Below are 18695 nucleotides of genomic sequence, written 5' to 3'. Positions count from 1 at the left end.
GTGCAGCGCTCCCTCGGCACTGCACTGGAGTGTCAGCCTAGTTTATGTGCTCAAGTCTCTGGAGTGGTTCCATCACACATGCAACATTTTATGTGAAAGATATGGGGATCAACTGCCTGATGCGTCTGTGGGTAAATGCACTGCCTGGTATGCGCGAAGGTTTATTTATAGAGGGATAGAATTGAAAAGTAGTGAAGTTATGCTAAACTTGTATCGAACCTTGGTTAGACCACACTAAGAGTACTGCGTACAATTCTGGTCGCCATATTATAAAAAGGTTATAGAGGCACTGGAGAGGGCTCGGAGAAAATTTGCAAGGATGATACCAGAAATGTGAGGGTACACATATCTGGAAAGGATGAACAGGCTGAGGAGTGACCTAATAGAGGTCTTTAAAATTATGAAAGGTTTTGATAAAGTGGATACAGAGAGAGTGTTTTCACTTGTGGGGATGAGCATAACTAGAGGCCATCAATATAAGACAGTCACCAAGAAATCAAATAGGGAATTCAGAAGAAACTTCTTTACTCAGAGTGGTGAGAATGTGGAACTCACTTCCACAGGGAGTGGTTGAAGCGGATAGTATGGATGCATTTAAGGGGAGGCTAGATAAACATATGAGGGAGAAGGGAATAGAGGGTTACGCTGATAGAGTTAGATGAGGAAAGACGGGAGGAGGCTCGAGTGGAGCATAAATGCCAGCATGGACTGGTTGGGCCAAATGACCTGTTTCTGTGCTCCTATGTATGGTACTGAGGCATACAGGTCACGGGTTCAATCGTGGGCAATGTTGGGGTGGCAGAGTAGCTGCATCCCTGGTCTGGGGGTGAGGTGGGGGCGGCGGAGGGTGAAATTGGTCTGTATCCAGTGACTCCCGGGTGGACAGTATAGATGTTTCAATATTGGGTGAAAGCAGGGTTGGGCTTGGCCGTGATGCTCCTCACAGTGGAATAACCTTAATGTGTTTAATTGTCTAGGATCAGACACAAACACTGGCCACTCGGGTGAAAAGCCATATGGTCAACAAACCGCTCTCATGGGACTGTAAGGGTGAAGTTAGTTGCTGCCCTTGGAAAAGGGGAGAGGAGTTGGGGGACGGGTAGGCATGGGAAGACATGTAGATCTCTAATGGAGGCAGTGTAATCGTGAAGATGAGAAACCCTGGGTGGCTGATAGTGGTGTGATGGGACAAGGAGTAAGTCAGCCAACTAGTCTCTGTGCCAAAGAATGATGCATGACTTGAGAACTGAAGGATGAGCACATGGTTGAAAACCGCACCACAGAAGATGAGGGAGGAGAAATCTTTTGTGGTGTTCCCACTGCACCTACAGGTGGTAACTGTCTTTTCTAAGTTCAGCGGATGCTGGTGTGTGACCACCGCACCCCCAGGACCTGCTGCTTTGCTCCCAGTTGCCAATTGACTCATCCTATGGGTGAAAAAGAATCAATTGTTGCTCATTATAAAACTTGTAATGAGTAAAATAGACACGGAATTGTATATGTTGCTGTGATGGCTGCCAAGTGCGTGACTACTAGCCAGTGGAGTGATTTTTAAAAAATGAACGTGAACAGTCTTGCAATAAGAAAGAAAGCACCTCTCACAACCTCGGGACGTCCCACCGCACTTTACGGCCAAAATGGAATTGCGTTGGTGAGATTTGTAATTTTCCCACCTAGTCTGTTTTGCACCCACCAATAAAGATGTTGCAGCTATTTACAAGTGAGAGTATAAACAATGATATGAGACGGAGTAAAGGTGGGATAACAGACGACAAATGTTTGGGTCACCCAAGTTAGCAAGGCTGGTGACTGGTTTGCTAATCGCCACGATTCGGTTAATGCTATGGAGCGCCTTTAAACTGCAGCGTGACGTCACAATGCCGATGATTGGTAGGGTGACCATATTTTCAAAAACCAAATCCAGGGACACACCGGGTGGGAGCACCGCAAAGTAGCCGGGACGGAAAATGTAGGTTGCGCTGCGAAGTGAGGCAACAATTTTTTTTGGGAGCCTATATTTTAACAGTTGCACATATACAGTGATATGAATCAGTCATTCATGAAAGAAAGACTTATGAAATAATACTGAGCGGCCTGCGGATGGCGCTGTCCAGGGAGAGTATAAATACTTGGGCACGGGCCCAGCTTACGCAGGACGTTCTTAACAGGAACTAGTGAAGGACACAACTAGACCTCCGTGTTGTAAAACAGTTGATTAAAGCTTTGTTTAACGCTTAGACCAAGCGCCTAGTAGTTTTCTTACGTCATACCGTACAAATGCAAAACAGATGTGTGTATAATTCTCGAGAATCTGACGTCACACTATTGAAGTGCATTCGGACACCGTTTATAAATAATACAATAACACTGTTCAGTCCATTGACCTGAAACTGTTATTCTGTCTAACGGTACGATGTGCATATATTGCTCTATGACTCTAGTCTATTCGGGGACGAGTTTCATGAACCGGGGGAACGTATGATCACCCTAATGATTGGTGATGGGGAAAGGGGTGGGGGGGGAAAGGGTGAGCATTGCACCACATTAGAGCATTGAAGGTCTAGTCAGAATCGGCCATGTGTTGACCCAACTCGGATGGTTGATGTGCGGATGTTCAAGAACACGGCACCAGATTCCCTAGTGGTGTAAAGGTATTGTCGTTGCCCCCTAGTGGTGGGAGTGAGTCAAATGCAGGGTTAATGGATTCTGAAAGGCTCAACATGGTCACATGTTGCCAGCAACTACACAGAAAAGGCCAATACTCTGTCTCAATCTGTCTGAACTCCTTGTGAGCATGTGTGAGAAAACACATAGACCGGAATTCATAGAAGAATTCATTTTCCAGGTGTGTAAGCTAAGCGGTATGGAAGTCAGCAGTTACTAACGGTGAAGGATCAATTAAAGTACCTTTTTTGTAGTGTCTTGGATGGCCGTAACTTCTAAAGAAATTATACCATGTGACAACTTAATTGGCAACAGGTGACACCAGAATAACTAGTTGCAGCTGAAAGCCAAAACCATAATGCAGATTCTGTATCGCCAAGAAAGTTTCAGTATTCTTGTTAATACGTGCCTGTTATATTAAACGGTCTCTTCTCTTTTTCTCCCCCCCCCCCCCCCCCCCTTAAATCCTGCAGGTGTTCGAATGGGCAGTATAGGTCTTTTCCTGCAGTCTGCGTTCTCAATCTTTTGTTCAGCAATAATGGACAAACTGGTGAAAAGTTTTGGCTCCAAAGCGGTTTACCTCGCCAGCATAGCCTTTTTCACGTTTTCTGCCATCATCATGTGCCTTTCGAAAAGTGTGGTCCTGGTGACAGCGATGTCTGCGCTAACGGGGTTTACGTATTCAACTCTACAGATTCTGCCTTACACGTTAAACTCCCTTTATCATAAGGAAAAACAGGTAAGTGGGTAACATTCTGACCAACCAGCGCTTGAATTTTTCACATCAGTATAGACCGTGGTTTTTTTTTTCTTAAAAATATATTAAAATAAAATGCAAGTCTACTGCTGTTGGAGGATCGGTGTTCTTATTTATAATTTGCTCCTCCCATCAATAAGGTTCTTGTACATTGAATATCAGGTATCACAGATTTATTAAGCATACAATATGTGCAATAGTACTTAAACATAAAAGGTTGTTTTTACAACAGCAACAACAACTACTTGTATTTATATAGCACCTTTAACATAGTAAAACATCCCAACACACTGCACAGGAGTATTTTAAGACAACAAATTTGACACCGAGCCACATAAGGATAAATTAGGGCAGGTGACCAAAAGCTTAGTCAAAGAGGTAGGTTTTAAGGAGTGTCTTAAAGGAGGAAAGAGAGGTAGCGAGGTGGAGAGTTTTAGGGAGGGAATTCCAGAGCTTAGGGCCCAGGCGACAGAAGGCACGGCCACCAAAGGTTCAGCGACTTTAATCAGGGATGCTCAAGAAGTCAGAATTAGAGGAGCGCAGCTATCTCGGGGGGGGTGGGGTGGCGGTTGTGGGGCTAAAGGAGATTAGAGATAGGGAGGGGCAAAGCCATGGAGGGATTTGAAAACAAGGATGAGAATTTTGACCCAATGATGATTGAACTAAAAACAGAAAATGTTGGAAATACTCAAACGTGTTAAAGTTCTGAGGTCAGTAACTTGGGCCTTTACGAATCCAAATGCTCATTACAAACAGCTAATTTTTATACATTTCTCTTACTCCCTCCACGTGACAATTCACACAATTCCGCATTGCGTAATTACAACTCCATTTAAGGAGAATATATTTGACTTATCCCTTACCAATAACTTTTTAGTTTTAACTAGTTCTTTTTCCGTAGACTAGGACAACTCCCCTACTTTGTTACCTGATCGATAGTTTCACTCTTGTTACATGTTTCACTTGCTGGAGCAGCAATTACTTTGAATTACAAGTCTGTCTTTGATTTAGTACCGTTTCACACCAATCCACTCCGATGTTTTCCTTTGCAAAACAAACTGTTTTTTCTTGCACTTGCTATCAACTGATTGAAGTTCTCTGCCGTATGCACTGGCATGCCTTTTAATTATGTTGATTGAAGTGACTAAACCGACCATTGCATTAAGATCAGCCCTGGATCCATAGAAACATAGAAGATAGGAGCAGGAGTAGGCCCCTCGAGCCTGTTCCGCCATTTAATAAGATCATGGCTGATCATCCAAATTCAGTACCCTGTCCCTGCTTTCTCCCCATATCCCTTGATTCCTTTAGCCTTAAGAAATATATCTAACTCCTCCTTGAATATATTTAATAAGTTGGCCTCAACTGCCTTCTATGGTAGAGAATTCCACAGGTTCACCACTCTCTGGGTGAAGAAATTCCTCCTCATCTCTGTCCTCAATGGCTTACCCCTTATCCTTAGACTGTGGCCCCTCGTTCTGGACTCCCCTGCCATCGGGAACATCCTTCCTGCATCTAGTCTATCTAGTCCTGTTAGAATTTTATAAGTTTCAATGCGATCCCCTCTCATTCTTCTAAACGCTAGCGAATATAAGCCTAATCGACCCAATCTCTCTCCATATGTCATTCCTGCCATCCCAGGTATCAGTCTGGTGATAGCCCAGCGCTACTTTTAAATTGACTTAAACGTCCCTGCTTAAGAGGCAAAGGCTGAAGGTTGCTATTAAGAACATAAGAAATGGGAGCAGGAATAGGCCACTTGGCCCCTCGAGCCTGCTCCGCCATTCAATAAGATCATGGCTGATCTTGGGCTCAGAGCCACTTCCCTGCCCGCTCCCCATAACCCTTCACTCCCTTATCTTGCAAAAATCTGTCTATCTCCACCTTAAATGTATTTAATGACCCAGCCTCCACAGCTCTCTGGGGCAGAGAATTCCACAGAGTTACGACCCTCTGAGAGAAGATATTCCTCTTCATCTCAGTTCTTAAAGGGCGACCCTTTATTCTGAGACTGTGCCCCCGAGTTCTAGATTGCTGGAGCAGCAATTATATGCAACAAGAGTGAAACTATCGATCAGGTAACAAAGTTGGGGAGTTGTAGTAGTCTACGGAAAAAGAACTAGTTAAAACTAAAAAGTTATTACTACAATATGAAGAGACATCAATAGCAGTATAACATTCGTAGACATCCGGACAGTCTGATTAACCCTTTCCTTACACTGCCCTGTGACCACTTCAGTGTAATCTCTGAGAAATATGCATAAAGCTGATGCACAAGGACTGGGGTGAGTTGAGAGAATTCACCCTATTTCCTTGCCCACTAGATATGCACTACTTGCTCTGAGATCTGTCAGCTGATTGCCTTCACCCTAAAAGGAGTTGAATAGAGTTTGCTAACCGGGGCAGAATTTGAACTAGACGTAGAATGTTGAAGGTCTTAGAGAGGGTGCAGAAAGGATTTACAAGAATGATTCCAGGGATGAGGGACTTCAGTTACGCGGATAGACTAGAGAAACTGGGATTTTTCTCCTTAGAGCAGAGAAGGTTGAGAGGAGATTTGATAGAGGTGTTCAAAATCATGAGTCTCGACAGAGTAGATAGAGAGAAACTGTCCCCATTGGCAGAAGGGTCGAGAACCAGAGGTCACAGATTTAAGGTGATTAGCAGAAGAACCAAAAAGTGACATGAGGAAAAGTGTTTTTACTCAGCGAGTGGTTAGGATCTGGAATGCACTGCCTGAAAGGGCGCTGGAGGCAGATTCAATTATGGCTTTCGAAAGGTAATTGGATAAGTACCTAAAAGAAAAAAAATTACAGGGCTACGGGGAAAGGGCGGGGGAGTGGGACTAGCTGAAGTGCTCTTGCAGCGAGCCGGCACGGGCTCGACTGGCCAAATGGCCGCCTTCCGTGCTGTAACCATGCTATGATTCTATGAATTTCCCAATAATGAACTGCAGATTATTTTTCAATTTAATCTGTAACTCAGTCCGTGATATGACCAGGACATGGAGCATTCAACAGTCCCAAAACAACTGAATCCCCAGGCCCAAGCTTAGTGACTTCCAGGCCAGAATCTAACCTTGCGTTTCAGATTTGAGGTCATTTATGCCCCTTGGTCAGATTATTGCTTTTTAATTATAGGAAGCATATAACATTTGTTCTGTAATAGAAACAGAAAACGCTGGACATGTGCATCAGGTCAGTCAACACCAACAGCTTGCATTTATATAGCGCCTTTAGCACAGTAAATCATCCCAAGGTGCATCACAGGAGCGTTATCAGACAAAACTTGACTCCGAGCCACACGCAGATATTATGCTGATCTGCATAGTTTACAAAGGGACCTAAATACCTTTTTTAAAATGTATTTATGGGATGTGGACGTCGCTGGCAAGGCCAGGATATATTACCCATCCCTAATTGCCCTTGAGAAGGTGTTGGTGAGCCGCCGCCTTGACCCGCTGCTGTCCGTGTGGTAATGACCTGTTATCTAATGTGTCATAGAAAGGAGGTTCCTTATCCATCCCCTATATAAAACTCACTCTCTCTGTCTAAAAGCTTGGTCCAAAGAGAGTTTTTAAGGAGCGTCTTAAAGGAGGAAAGAGAAGTGGAGAGGTTCAGGGTGGGAATTCCAGGGTGTAGGGCCTAGGCAGCTGAAGGCACGGCCACCAATGGTGGATGAAAGGAAATCGGGGATGCGCAAGAGGCCAGAATTGGAGGAGCACAGAGATCTCGGAGGGTTGTAGGAATGGAGGAGGTTACAGAAATACAGAAAACAAGTTCATGTTTTGGGTGGGCCCTTCCCCAGAGGTTGTGGTGAAGTATCCCACCTGAAATAATAACTTGCCTTCCTCCTTCAGCTGACTTTTGTATTCTTAACTTTTATTTCTGATCTCCGGCATTTGTAGTTTTTCCCTTTTTTATTGTGTATCTATTTCTGTAACGATGCTCCGTCATTGATTTACGCTGTTCGTGGTTTTTTTTTCTCTCTCTGCTTTAGGTATTTTTTTGCAAGCACAAGTTTACGGAACTCGAAGATGCTAATTGCCAGATTGAGAAAAAGGCGTCTTTGCAAAATGGAATCTTGAATCATAAGTCATATAATCAGAATGGAAATTTGATTACAACTGCTCCTCTGCTGTCTTCCAAAGGCCCGCTGCCGGAGAGGAGCACCGTCCCACAAAGCCGTAGCTCTCAGTGCGAGGTCATGGTGGCCGGCGGGTCGACTGACAGTGAACAGTCTACCATGGGGAGGGGGATTTGCCTTGACCTAGCTATTCTGGACAGTGCCTTCCTTCTTTCTCAGGTCATACCCTCACTACTCATGGGCACAATTGTTCAGCTTACACAGACAGTAACTGCTTACATGATCTCCGCGGCCGCCTTTGGGACAGTGGCTATTTATTTTGCAACCAAAATAGTTTTTGATAAAAATGATTTAGAAAAGTATTTAGTGTGATGTAATGAAGGGATGATGCTCTTTCAACTATGGGGTAGTGTGTAACAGTTGGAGGTGAGTGATATTGAGTTCTTCCACAATATTATAAGCGCAACAATTGTCAACTTAAGACCAGAATGTAGGGTTAAAGGAACTTCTTCAGAAACTCTGAGGTGCTTGGGTCGTTGATTTGCCCATTGCCCTATAACTCGGAGATCTGATTTTTGAATCTAGTCCACTGACTGGAGGTTCGGCTCTCATTTAGTGTTGACATGCAAACATCTGCTGCCTATCAAGTCCAGCCACACTTCAGATTTCTAATTGGATCCATTGGATCATACGCCTCATCATTTCAAAAACTATTTTACATTTGGGTTTTGAAGCCTTTTAAACTGCTGATCTTCATAGGTATTTTCGGTCCCTTTGTAAACTATTATTTAATGTGTCTTAGGGGATGGATAAGGAACCTCCATTCTATGTAAAACTTGAATCTGTAACCATTTAAAAAAAAAATGTACCAAAGCTCATAATCAGAAGATATAATTCTGCTACAGTCTCGGCGAGATCGGTGATGAGAAAAAAGCTATTGAATTCCCATAATCGAGCTCCTTCACTGCACCACGCCAACTCACCAGCCACACTCCAGATCCATGCTGCACGGGTCACAAAGATGAGGGAGGCTATTTGATCAATCTAGCCCACCCTCCCATAGAAGTATACACCTGCCCTCTCTTCCATGGCAGCGTGTAACTTGCCTAAGTGCAATAATAATGCCACCAGGCATCTTCCAAGACCTGCAATGGAAACAGGTCCAAATGACTGTAGCTGTAAAAGAGGTGTATGCAAGTATTCAAATAAAACATCTAGTACTGGATTTTTATGGGGGGGTGGGCGGGGGAGACGATGTTTCTTTTACGGCCTCAACTTATTTTTTTTAAGCCCTTTTAAGTTGGTACTGTCACCTACTGGTGAATTCACACAAGTCTTTGTGCTCAGCCTGCTTGCTGAGGGAGAGGTTTTGTTTGCACTCGTGGTGGCAAGGCAGCTTTTTATTTTTTTTAGCAAAATATTAAATGGTGCAACGTGTTGGCCCCATGCCAACAGGGAACACGGGCGCAATTCTCTGATAACACCTGACGAGTTGCCGGTTTGAGATGTGCCGGCCAGCATCTGCTTACAAGGAAGAGGGAAGCTAGAAGGGAAAGTCATCCTGCACCTCTGTAGGCTTGGTTTGAGCAACATAACTGAAGGAGGTGCAAGCTTGAGACCAGGACATCTTTTCCCTTGGTAAGGGGGTTGGGAAGAGCAAGGAGAATGTGGAGAAAATATCCGTGTGGGGGTGGAAATACACTTTTTTTGATTGCATACATAAGAAGCAGGAGTAAGCCAATTGGCCCCTCGAGCCTGCTCCGCCATTCAATAAGATCATGGCTGATCCAATCTTGGGCTCAACACCACTTTCCCGCTCTCTCCCCAGACCCCTTGACTCCCCTGTAGTTCAAATGTCTGTCAATCTCCGCCTTGAATATATTCAATGACTCCGCCTCCACAGCTCTCCAGGGTAGAGAATTCCAAAGATTGCAAACACAACCTGACTTTATCGCTTCCAGAATTCAACATCAGATCTCCTTAGGGGAGCCCAATAGTACTTTCTGAATGGAGGGGAAAAAATTCAAAAAGAAGAATCAGATGAAAGACCAGTGTTGATTATGGTGGAGCTGTTCTGTTCTTGTGCCAAGCATTCTAATGTTAATCATTGATCTTTCATCATAATACCACCACGCCACATTCTTTTGTGTTGATTTTTAAATAACTCCAATTTTGGCAGGGATTCATCGCCAGTAACGCATGCCTTGCAAACCATTCCTTCAGCTTTTAAAAATGTCAGCCATGGGTACCAGCATTGTTGAGCTCCAGTACATGGTTCGATTGTGGCATATTGTAAGGTTTGAAGTGCACCAGCGCACTGTGCTGTAAACAGTGTGGTGCACTTTTGGAAAGATCAGCAGTCCTTGATGTTAAAGCATTGGAAGTTAAATATTAGTCCCAGCAATCCACTTTCTGTTGATTTTATGCAATTCATATTGGACCTTGGTGTAGACAAGTACCACAGTCCTATTGCTTAGGTAAGGAGATGCTCTGAAAAGTTTCATAATAGGGTATGCATTTCAGACAGGAATGTTTTCAAGAAATCAATTTTTGTACTTTTGGTCCTGTTTTAAAAAGTTTTCCATATTTATTGTCACTGCTCCTCTTCATGACCTCCCAAGGCCCGCATGCCCTGTACTCCAGGGACCCTACTGTGGTCTCTGGTTGAGAGCCCAGGGACATCTTTGGCTAGATAGTATGGAGCACTGCAGTGCAACTTGCTATAGAACCCCAGTAATGTCGCGTTTGCCTAGCCCAAATTTGGCAATTCGGCAGTAGCAGAGGCTGATATATTTTTAAGCATGGGGTCTCCAACACTGATGTACTGTTCCACCTGACTGCTCTTGCCTGTTTCAATGGACCCTCTAACCAGTCACACTCCTCACGCCGCTATTACCCCAACCTCTACCCTCAGAAAGAAGTCGGCTTGCTTTCTTTCCCGAGACAATAAATTGGTTGATACAGGAAACTTTTGATTAACCGGCCCCTAAATAACCGGAAATGTCGGTTAACCGGCAAAATTCAGGAGTCGGTTCAGGTAACTTTTATTACTTGCACAGCAACAAATGGAGGAAGGCAAGGGTTTGGCTGCAGCTGTTGCTAAGCTACAGAGACGCTTGCAACTTGTGGACGTTGTTCTGAAGCTGTTGCTAAGCAACAGGGTTTGTTTCTTTATATGGAGCTCTAAGGTCCGTATCTTTCACTATAGCATTCGGTTATCCGGCATTGTTGATGAACCGACACCACGTCGGTCCCGTCCGTGCCGGATACCAGAAAGTTTCCTGTATGTTGCTCCGCCAACCCGGCAGACCATTGTTGTGGACTCCATTCTCGTGGTTCCCGCGACTGAGATCTACCAGCAAGTGGGTCTGCTGCTCTGGAAGCTGGGAGAATAGTTAAGACACCTGGAGGACTTCCAAGAAGTGAAAACAAAATAAATTTCATTTTCTTTTCGATGCAAATGCAGCCCTTTGATAATCTAAACGCTTCAGGTGAACTTGGGTGGGGGGAGGAAAGGGCTTCCTTTGTACTTCAGGCCCATGAATGCTGTGAAGTGGCACCATGTTGATTTCTTCCGATTCCAACCTGTTCCTTTTAGTAAATCATCCGTGGGAATAACTTTGCTCAACCGATGGCTTGGCGATTTGTTGTCCTGCTGCACGTAAGAAGGTTGATATTGAAAAGGGTTCCTTATTGTGTCTGCATTTCAGGGTGTTACTAATCCGCAGACAGTGTCCACGTCTGCGTTAGTATTTCCGTGTCCGTATCACTCACCTCTGGCTGCCTTTAGGTCTCTAAATTGATTGCTAAATTATAGAAATGTATAATTCATCTGGGAAAAAGGTATATTATTTTTGGTAGAATTAATAATTTTGCCTTAAAAATCTATTTTTGTTAATTGCTGACCTTGCAACTGTTTTTAAAAAGTCTATGAATACTGTATTTATACTGTAGAGATATTTTGTACAGTGACAATTTATATCCCATATATAAAGGAACAGGAGTCCACCGGACTATGGAAGCTGCTGTATTTTTCTCCTTTGAGGTCCAGGCGATGATCTAACAAATGGCTTTGTTTTTGGCAACAATGTCTTCACTCAGACCGCAAGCGAACGAAGGCCTTGAAGGAGAATCAGATCCGTAGAAGTTTACAGTACAGAAGGAGGCCACTCTGCCCATTGTGTCTGTGCCGGATCTCTGCTAGACCAATCCAAAACTAATCCCACGGCCCTGCTCTGCCCATAGACTCGCATCTTCCTCTGCTTCCGATATTTAATTGATTTTTTCCTTAAAAGGTGCAATGGTCTTTGCCTCAACCACTCCCTGTGGCAAGGCATTCCAATATCCAGTTAATCTTTCCCTAGTCCCTCTATCCAAAAACTCTTGAGAAATCTCCTCTGAGAAATCTGCTCTGACCCTTCTCTGCTCCAGTGGAAATAGCCCCACTATCTCATGTCTCTCCTCCTAACTCTAGGCTCTCATCACTGACTTTAAAACTCTGTTCCACCCCCTCTCCTTCTCCCCGATGCTAGTGCTGATTACACATCTATCAAACCAGTGTGCACGTTGCATTGAATTATTTGTGTATATAAATAAGTTGTGAGCTCGCCAACACTGCCGTTATTAAAGGGGCATGACTTCATGATTAAGGGGCATGACTGGAGAGCAAAAATTGTTGCACGCAATTATGAGACCAATTCAAGTGAGGCAGAAGTCTGTGAAGGCAGAAGCAATTCAGGCCACTGCCATCTTCACAATCATGTTTTCAGCAACAACAAAAAATGTTCTTTTAAACATAGTTTGCTGATCCTGTCATCTCACTTTCCCTTTTCCCTCATTCCATGGACATTTGTGCTAGCTCTTGGTCAACTCAGTCAAGACTCTTAAGTCTTCTTCGTCTTTCGTATGGTCGTAGCAAAAAAACAAATTAAATATCAATAAGTCTGATATCTGGTCGGCTGCCTGCGAATTTCCTTTGAGGGCAGCGCTCAATGATGTGCTCCAGGGTCTGATCAGGAGCTCCACAGTCGCATGATGGGGATGCTTTAACCTTCCATCTACGGAGGAAGTGGCAGCATCTACCATGACCGGTTCTAAGGCGGTTTGATCCTTCAGGTTGTACTGTGGGGTCCTCTAAGGAATCCATTTGGTGTGTCGCAGTTCTTCCAAGCATTTCGCCATCGGTCATCAAGGCTGAGGGGAGACTCTTAAATATACTGTCTCTTGTAGTTACTACCCCTTCTCCTTCCCTGTGGCCCATAAAATATGTGACTGTGCTAAAAGTGGCAATGAATATATTTTGGGCTGGATGATTTGGTGAGCTCGGGGAATGCAACAGACCGGTCGTGCTTGCAGGAGCTCTCCTCTCCTGTACAGGCGATGAGCCATTTCCTTTTGCTGGTGGCTGGAGACTGCAAAGGAATCACAACTGCATCAACTCATTGAGTTTTTATTTTGCCCCATTCCACCCTGCTTTCCCTCGAGATGTGCCTTACGCTGGTGCCACATTCAATGGTCACTCTCTGTTACCTCATTCAAGTGCCTATTCTTCATCTAAGCATAGGGTACATCACGGCCCTCCCTAGCCCAGAGCACTGAAACCACTTCTAGCTTCCCCAGCAAAGATCAGCTAACTATTCATGGTCTTTAAAGTGTGTTTCACTAATAAATATTCATTCCATCCCTTTACAGATTAAAGTGAAATGCTCAAAACCTGGCCTCGTTTTTACTACAGGCCTCATATTTCAGCCACAGCCTAAGGAGAAATTTCTTGTACTGCTGTTCTATGTTTTCAAATCCCTCCATGGCCTCGCCTCTCCCTATTTCTGTAACCTCCTCCAGCCCTACAAGCCTTCGAGATCTCTGTGCTCCTTCAATTCTGGCCTCTTGCACATCCCTGATTTTAAACGCTCCTCCATTGGCAGCTGTGCCTTCAGCTGCCAAGGCCCTAAGCTCTGAAAGTCTCTCTCTCCACCTCTCTCCTCCTTTAAGATGCTCCTTAAAACCGACTTCTTTGACCAAGCTTTTGGTCATCTGTCCTGATATCTCCTTCTGTGGCTCGGTGTCAAAATTGTTTTTATTGATAACGCTCTTGTTAAGCACCTTGGAACGTTTTGCTACGTTAAATGCGCTATATAAATGCAAATTGTTATGTAGGTAAATGCCAATTGCAGGTTAGCACCTCTGTCTGAACTGTTGGGATTTCAAATTTGATTTAACTAGGTTGATGACATTATTTCTCTTTTTAAATAACTACTTTTATATTGGGTTTGGGGATGTTGCGGAGCGTTTTGGAGGAAGTTTTAGTCTATCGGCTGCAGCAGCAGGGAGCGGGGGTGTAAGCAAGAGGGCATGTTTAGATTGGCGGCTGTCATCTGCAGTATCGTGGAGGTGGTGTTGGTGGGCGGGGGTAGGTGGAGCACTCCAGACATAGGCCTTGATCGAAGGGAGGTATGAAGTGGAACCGGAGCATTTGGGATCAACCTAGGAAAGCACAGGGGCTGGAGTACTCGGGGGAGGGGCGGGGGGCCATTTTAGTGGGTCTCAGCAGATGTTAAGATGGCGCATTCAAGGAAGGGAGAAAAGTCTTGGCAGGAAGTAGAGGTTAGGTAGAGTGGGTAAAATGCCCATGATCGAGGATTAACAAAGGGTTGGAGCGGGGCATACAAAATGGTAAGGGCATTGGAAACAACCTTTTTGGACTGTGGTGTTTTGTGATTAGCATAGGTCAGTTAGCAGCATTAGTGACCCACTGCAATCATACGGTATTACAGAGACAAATTTTAAAGTAATATATAATAGATCTATAGCTTGCTTCAAATTTAACACAAGATTAGGCACTCATACAGAAATCAGAGGGTTATGTTCACAAAGTCTCTTGCTGGTTCAACTGCAATTAATATATTTTGATATTTATTCAGTGAGTTCAAGTACAAGCCGAGGTATATAATGGCACTAAAAATGTTAATATTCATATTCTGGGAATCCTATTATTTTGATCTCCATGCCATTAAAGGTACTATATAAAGTTTGATAGATTCCGTCATCTCAAATTTAAGCTTATATAAAAGAAAACTTTTTAAAATGTTGAAATGTAATTTTATTTTTCCACGGCGCCTGTGATCGGATAGGATTTAAAATTGGTCTTTAAGTGGCTAAAGAAACTGGATACGTGAATGTATTCTCGAGGCTTTCAACACTCTTCGTTTCCTTCATTGCGAGGGAGGTCTGCTTACAAAAGACCTTGGGCAGTGTTGAAAACCTAGGAGATAATTCACTGTTTAGCTCAGTTTGACAAGAGTGAAGTAACAAGACTGTTACTTTGGACATTCCGCCTTGACACTTGATCAGTAATTATTTTGTGCTCTGGTTTCTCCCATGCTATTCCAAATGAGAAAGACCAAGAGAAGTATACGATGATAATCCCTTCAAATCTCTCTCTCTCCCCCTTTCTCTCTCTCTATCTCTTTTTCTCTTTCTCCTTCCATACCCCTCCCTTTATCGCTTCAGTTAAGATCAGGAGCTCCGTGGTCTGGGGCAGTCGAATCCATATCCTCCCACTCTGGTATCCTCTCGGTGCTCCAGTATTTCAAAATGCTTCGCTGCTTAGTTGGTCATGAAAGCATGACAGTTTTAAGATTCTTTTTCTTTTAAGAAGAGTGTGGTACTCGGTGGTACCAAGCAATAGACATTCGTCATGTGTCAGAATTCCTGCTCTTCCTGGAATTCCTGCTCTTCCTGTAATAAAACAGTAAGTTTTAATAAGGTATCACCCACATCTTGTGTAATTTACCCATTGCAATAAATATACTTGTACCCTTTACTGTCGCACTTTATTTTACCAAGATAAAATCCCTGAGTCAAGTGTGCAACTTTGTAAAGAAGTCTTGACATTTTAGCTTCCCAAGTACCATTCACGAGGGACAGTCTTCCAGCCACTTGATCACGTTACAGGGGAAAGACTCATCACACTGCCAATACTCCTCCCAAATTGCCCTCACTGAATTTGAATTCCCAACAGCAATACCTAGTGGCATGAAGAAGAGGGAAACCAGTCAACCAATTGTTTCAAATGATTCAGGGTGTATATTTTCTAATTGGCAAAGTTCTGGTACTAACGCTCAATATGCTTGTACCTGTACTATGTTCCTCTGTGTATCACTTTTAGGCAGGGGTTATAACCTGTCTATTTTAAGTAGGTTAACACCAGCCTAAAAGTGATGCACAGAGGGATGTAGTAGGAGTTGATGGGGTGAGATGAAAAGGGGTGGGAGGAGGCTCGTGTGGATCATAAACACTGGCATAGACCTGTTGGGCTGAATGGCCTGTTTCTGTGCTGTAAATACTGTGTAATAAGCAGGTTAAGTGTTTGGTAAAAAGTTAGGTACAATCAGAAAATATACTTCATCCTGTGTGTGTATGTGCCTACATTACAACAGCGACCAATGTTCCCTTTAAGCTGCACTCCAGGGAACCTGCGCAGCCGGCTTTTCAGTGCAAAAGTCGCACATGTGCAGTATTTTGAATGGCCCACACAGCTCCTTAAAGGGGCCGCACGGCGCCAAGAAAAATGACAGGGAACATTGACGGTGACTGCACTTCAAAAGCACTCAACTGGCTGTAAAGCGCTTTGGGACATCCTGAGGTCGTGAAAGCTACTGTCTAAACGCACATCTTTTATTAAAACACTCTCGGTGTTGCTTATGCTTAGTCCGAGACCTGAGCATAATTTCTCATTCACCACAGTCTTATTGCAGTATAAATTTGGGAGCAAACTTACTCAAGCAATAATCGCATAACTGACTCGAGGTAGAAGTGCTCCACATCTTACCGTTATTGAAAGATACAGTCCCCTCCGATATAATCTATAAAAATCTTGTGAAAGGAACATACATCCTTATCCCCAAATCTTGCAGTTGGCTTGTGTTTCTGTGCCAACATTTGCCATTGTAAATTGCTATGTCAACATTTCGCATTCAGTTTTGCTATGTCGGCTGTCACAATGTAAGCTCTGGCCAATAGCTGGCTCTGTGAAGCAGGTTTCTAAAATCGTTCTTCTATTGCCCTCACCATTTCGTGTATATATATATATAAAAAAAATAAACCTTTATTGATCAAATGACCATTGTCACCGCAATTTAGTATTTTAAAAACTATTTACCAACCATTTTAGAAAACTCAGTTAAGATATGGGCATCTTTTTTATTGTTCGTCCCTCTTATTCGCAGTTATTTATATTAAAGTTTTTCATTTTTTTTAGGCTGCTCTTCTCGGGATAGACTTGCATTATTTGATTGAGCTGGAAGTACTTCTCCCTAAACCTTGCTTCATTTTTCAGTTATTTGCCTGATTATGATGTTTACTCTCTCCCTTATTTCCCCGATGGAGTTGCAGCTGTCGCTCTTCCTAAGCTGGCTTTTCCCAAAATGGAGTTACCCGACGAGATAGACCATTCACCCAGGTCTGAGCCTGGCTGACCACAGCTGCAATACCCCACATCAGCCTCGGGGCGCCCTGCAAACATGCCCTCAGACCCCGATGCAAAGTCGCCCTTCGTCATGGTCAGAAATACATTAATGGGTCAGAACTTCGGGTCCCCATGGGTGAGTACACGCTGGGTACTCGCCCATAGGCCCAACGAAAGTGCTGGTTCTGTGCATGCACTGCGCATGCGCGGGAAACCGGAACTTCTGTTCCCTTAAAGGAAGGGGTTCACGGGTCGAACGTGTGCGCCGGAGAGGCAGCGCGTACGCCTGGAACTTCCAGTTTTTTTTGCAGGTTTCTCCGGGAGGGTAAGTCTCCAGGAGCTACGCTTTTAAAAAGCAGTCGCAAGGCCTGCTTTTAACAAGGTAAGTGGTGAATTAACTAAAATTAAAAATTTTTTTCCATAGGTTTATTATTTTTAAATACTTTAAAGAAAGGTACGTTTATTTTTAGCCCCGTTAGAAACTGTAATTCATTTTTTCAAAAATTTTAATTATTGTTTAAAAGTTATTTTATGTAATTTATAGTTATTTTAAAAATGTGATTTTTAAAAACTTATTTGAAGTTTTACTTATGTTTTGGGGCTGAATTGTATTCATAGATTTGTCGGGTCTTCCTGTCAAACCTATGAATACAAATTCCCTGCTACCATTGGCTCTCCATGGCCCTCGTGATCCCAGGAGACGCTTCAAACTAACTGCGCCCCTGGGATACGCAAGCACTGCGCACCGGCAGTTGGAGGAGGCCCAGGATTGGAATCCCACACGGGCCCACAGCACAACAGCCGGCGCGCAAGGTAAGTGCAGGTCAGAGGCTTGCACCCGCGGGAAGCCTCCGACCCGAATTTCTGGGCCATTAATAACTGAATTTTTACTTAATGGCTTAGGAACCTAGGAACCAGGAGCAGGCCATTAAGCCCCTCGAGCCTGCTCTGCCATTCGATGAGATCACGGCTGATCTGTGACCTAACTCCGTATACCCACCTTTGGCCCATATCCCTTAACACCCTTGGTTAACAAAAAATCTATCAATCTCAGACTTAAAATTAGCAATTGACTTCGCTGTTGATTGCAGAAGAAAGTTCCAAACTTCTACCACCCTTTGCTTGAAGTGTTTCCTAACTTCACTCCTGAAAGGCCTGGCTGTAATTTTTAGGCTATGACCCCAAGTCCTAGAATCCCCAACCAGCGGAAATAGTTTCTCTCCATCTGCCGTATCAATTCCCCTTAATATCTTGAAAACTTCGATCAAATCACCACTTAATCTTCTAAATTCCAGGGAATACAACCCTAGTTTGTGTAATTTCTCCTCGTAATGTAACCCTTCGAGTCCAGGTATTCTGGTAACCCTACGCTGCACTCCCTCCAAGGCCAATATATCCTTCCTAAGGTGTGGTGCCCAGAACGGAGCACAGTACTCAAGGGGTAGTCTAACCAGGGCTTTGTATAGCTGTAGCATGACATCTACCCCCTTGTATTCGAGCCCTCTAGTTATAAAGGCCAGCTTAAATTGTATCAAAGGCTTTAAAAAAAAAAAGTTGTTTCACTCATGCCTAAATTTTATTTGTAAAATATTCTGGCACAACTCTGGGTATTGCAGTTCCATAGGAGCAGGGTGGAAACTACAACTATCAGGATGCATCACACTGCACAGACACAGAATTGGCCCTCAGTTCCCAGGTGGCATTTCCAGCTCAAGTGCTAGG

At 43.8% G+C, this 18695-nt stretch overlaps 1 protein-coding gene across 4 annotated transcripts in view; it reads left to right on the top strand.

Annotated features, from left to right (window-relative positions):
* The window catches only part of LOC147105082 (solute carrier family 45 member 3), a 147751-nt gene extending 132424 nt beyond the window's left edge, over nt 1-15327 (top strand). For all 4 annotated transcript variants that reach the window (XM_086011152.1, XM_086011151.1, XM_086011153.1 and 1 more), the window contains 2 exons: nt 3138-3403; nt 7421-15327. In XM_086011152.1, the coding sequence (XP_085867278.1) occupies nt 3138-3403; nt 7421-7879 (725 nt within the window). In that variant the 3' untranslated portion in view covers nt 7880-15327. The remainder of the gene's footprint in view (nt 1-3137; nt 3404-7420) is intronic.
* The last annotated feature ends 3368 nt before the right edge of the window (nt 15328-18695 follow it).

This window comes from Somniosus microcephalus, chromosome 18, assembly GCF_052327205.1.
Source record: "Somniosus microcephalus isolate GS21.2 chromosome 18, FLI_Smic_1.0, whole genome shotgun sequence".
Lineage (NCBI taxonomy): Eukaryota > Metazoa > Chordata > Chondrichthyes > Squaliformes > Somniosidae > Somniosus > Somniosus microcephalus.
Note: the sequence above shows the minus strand (reverse complement) of the source record. Positions and strands in the feature narration are given on the sequence as shown.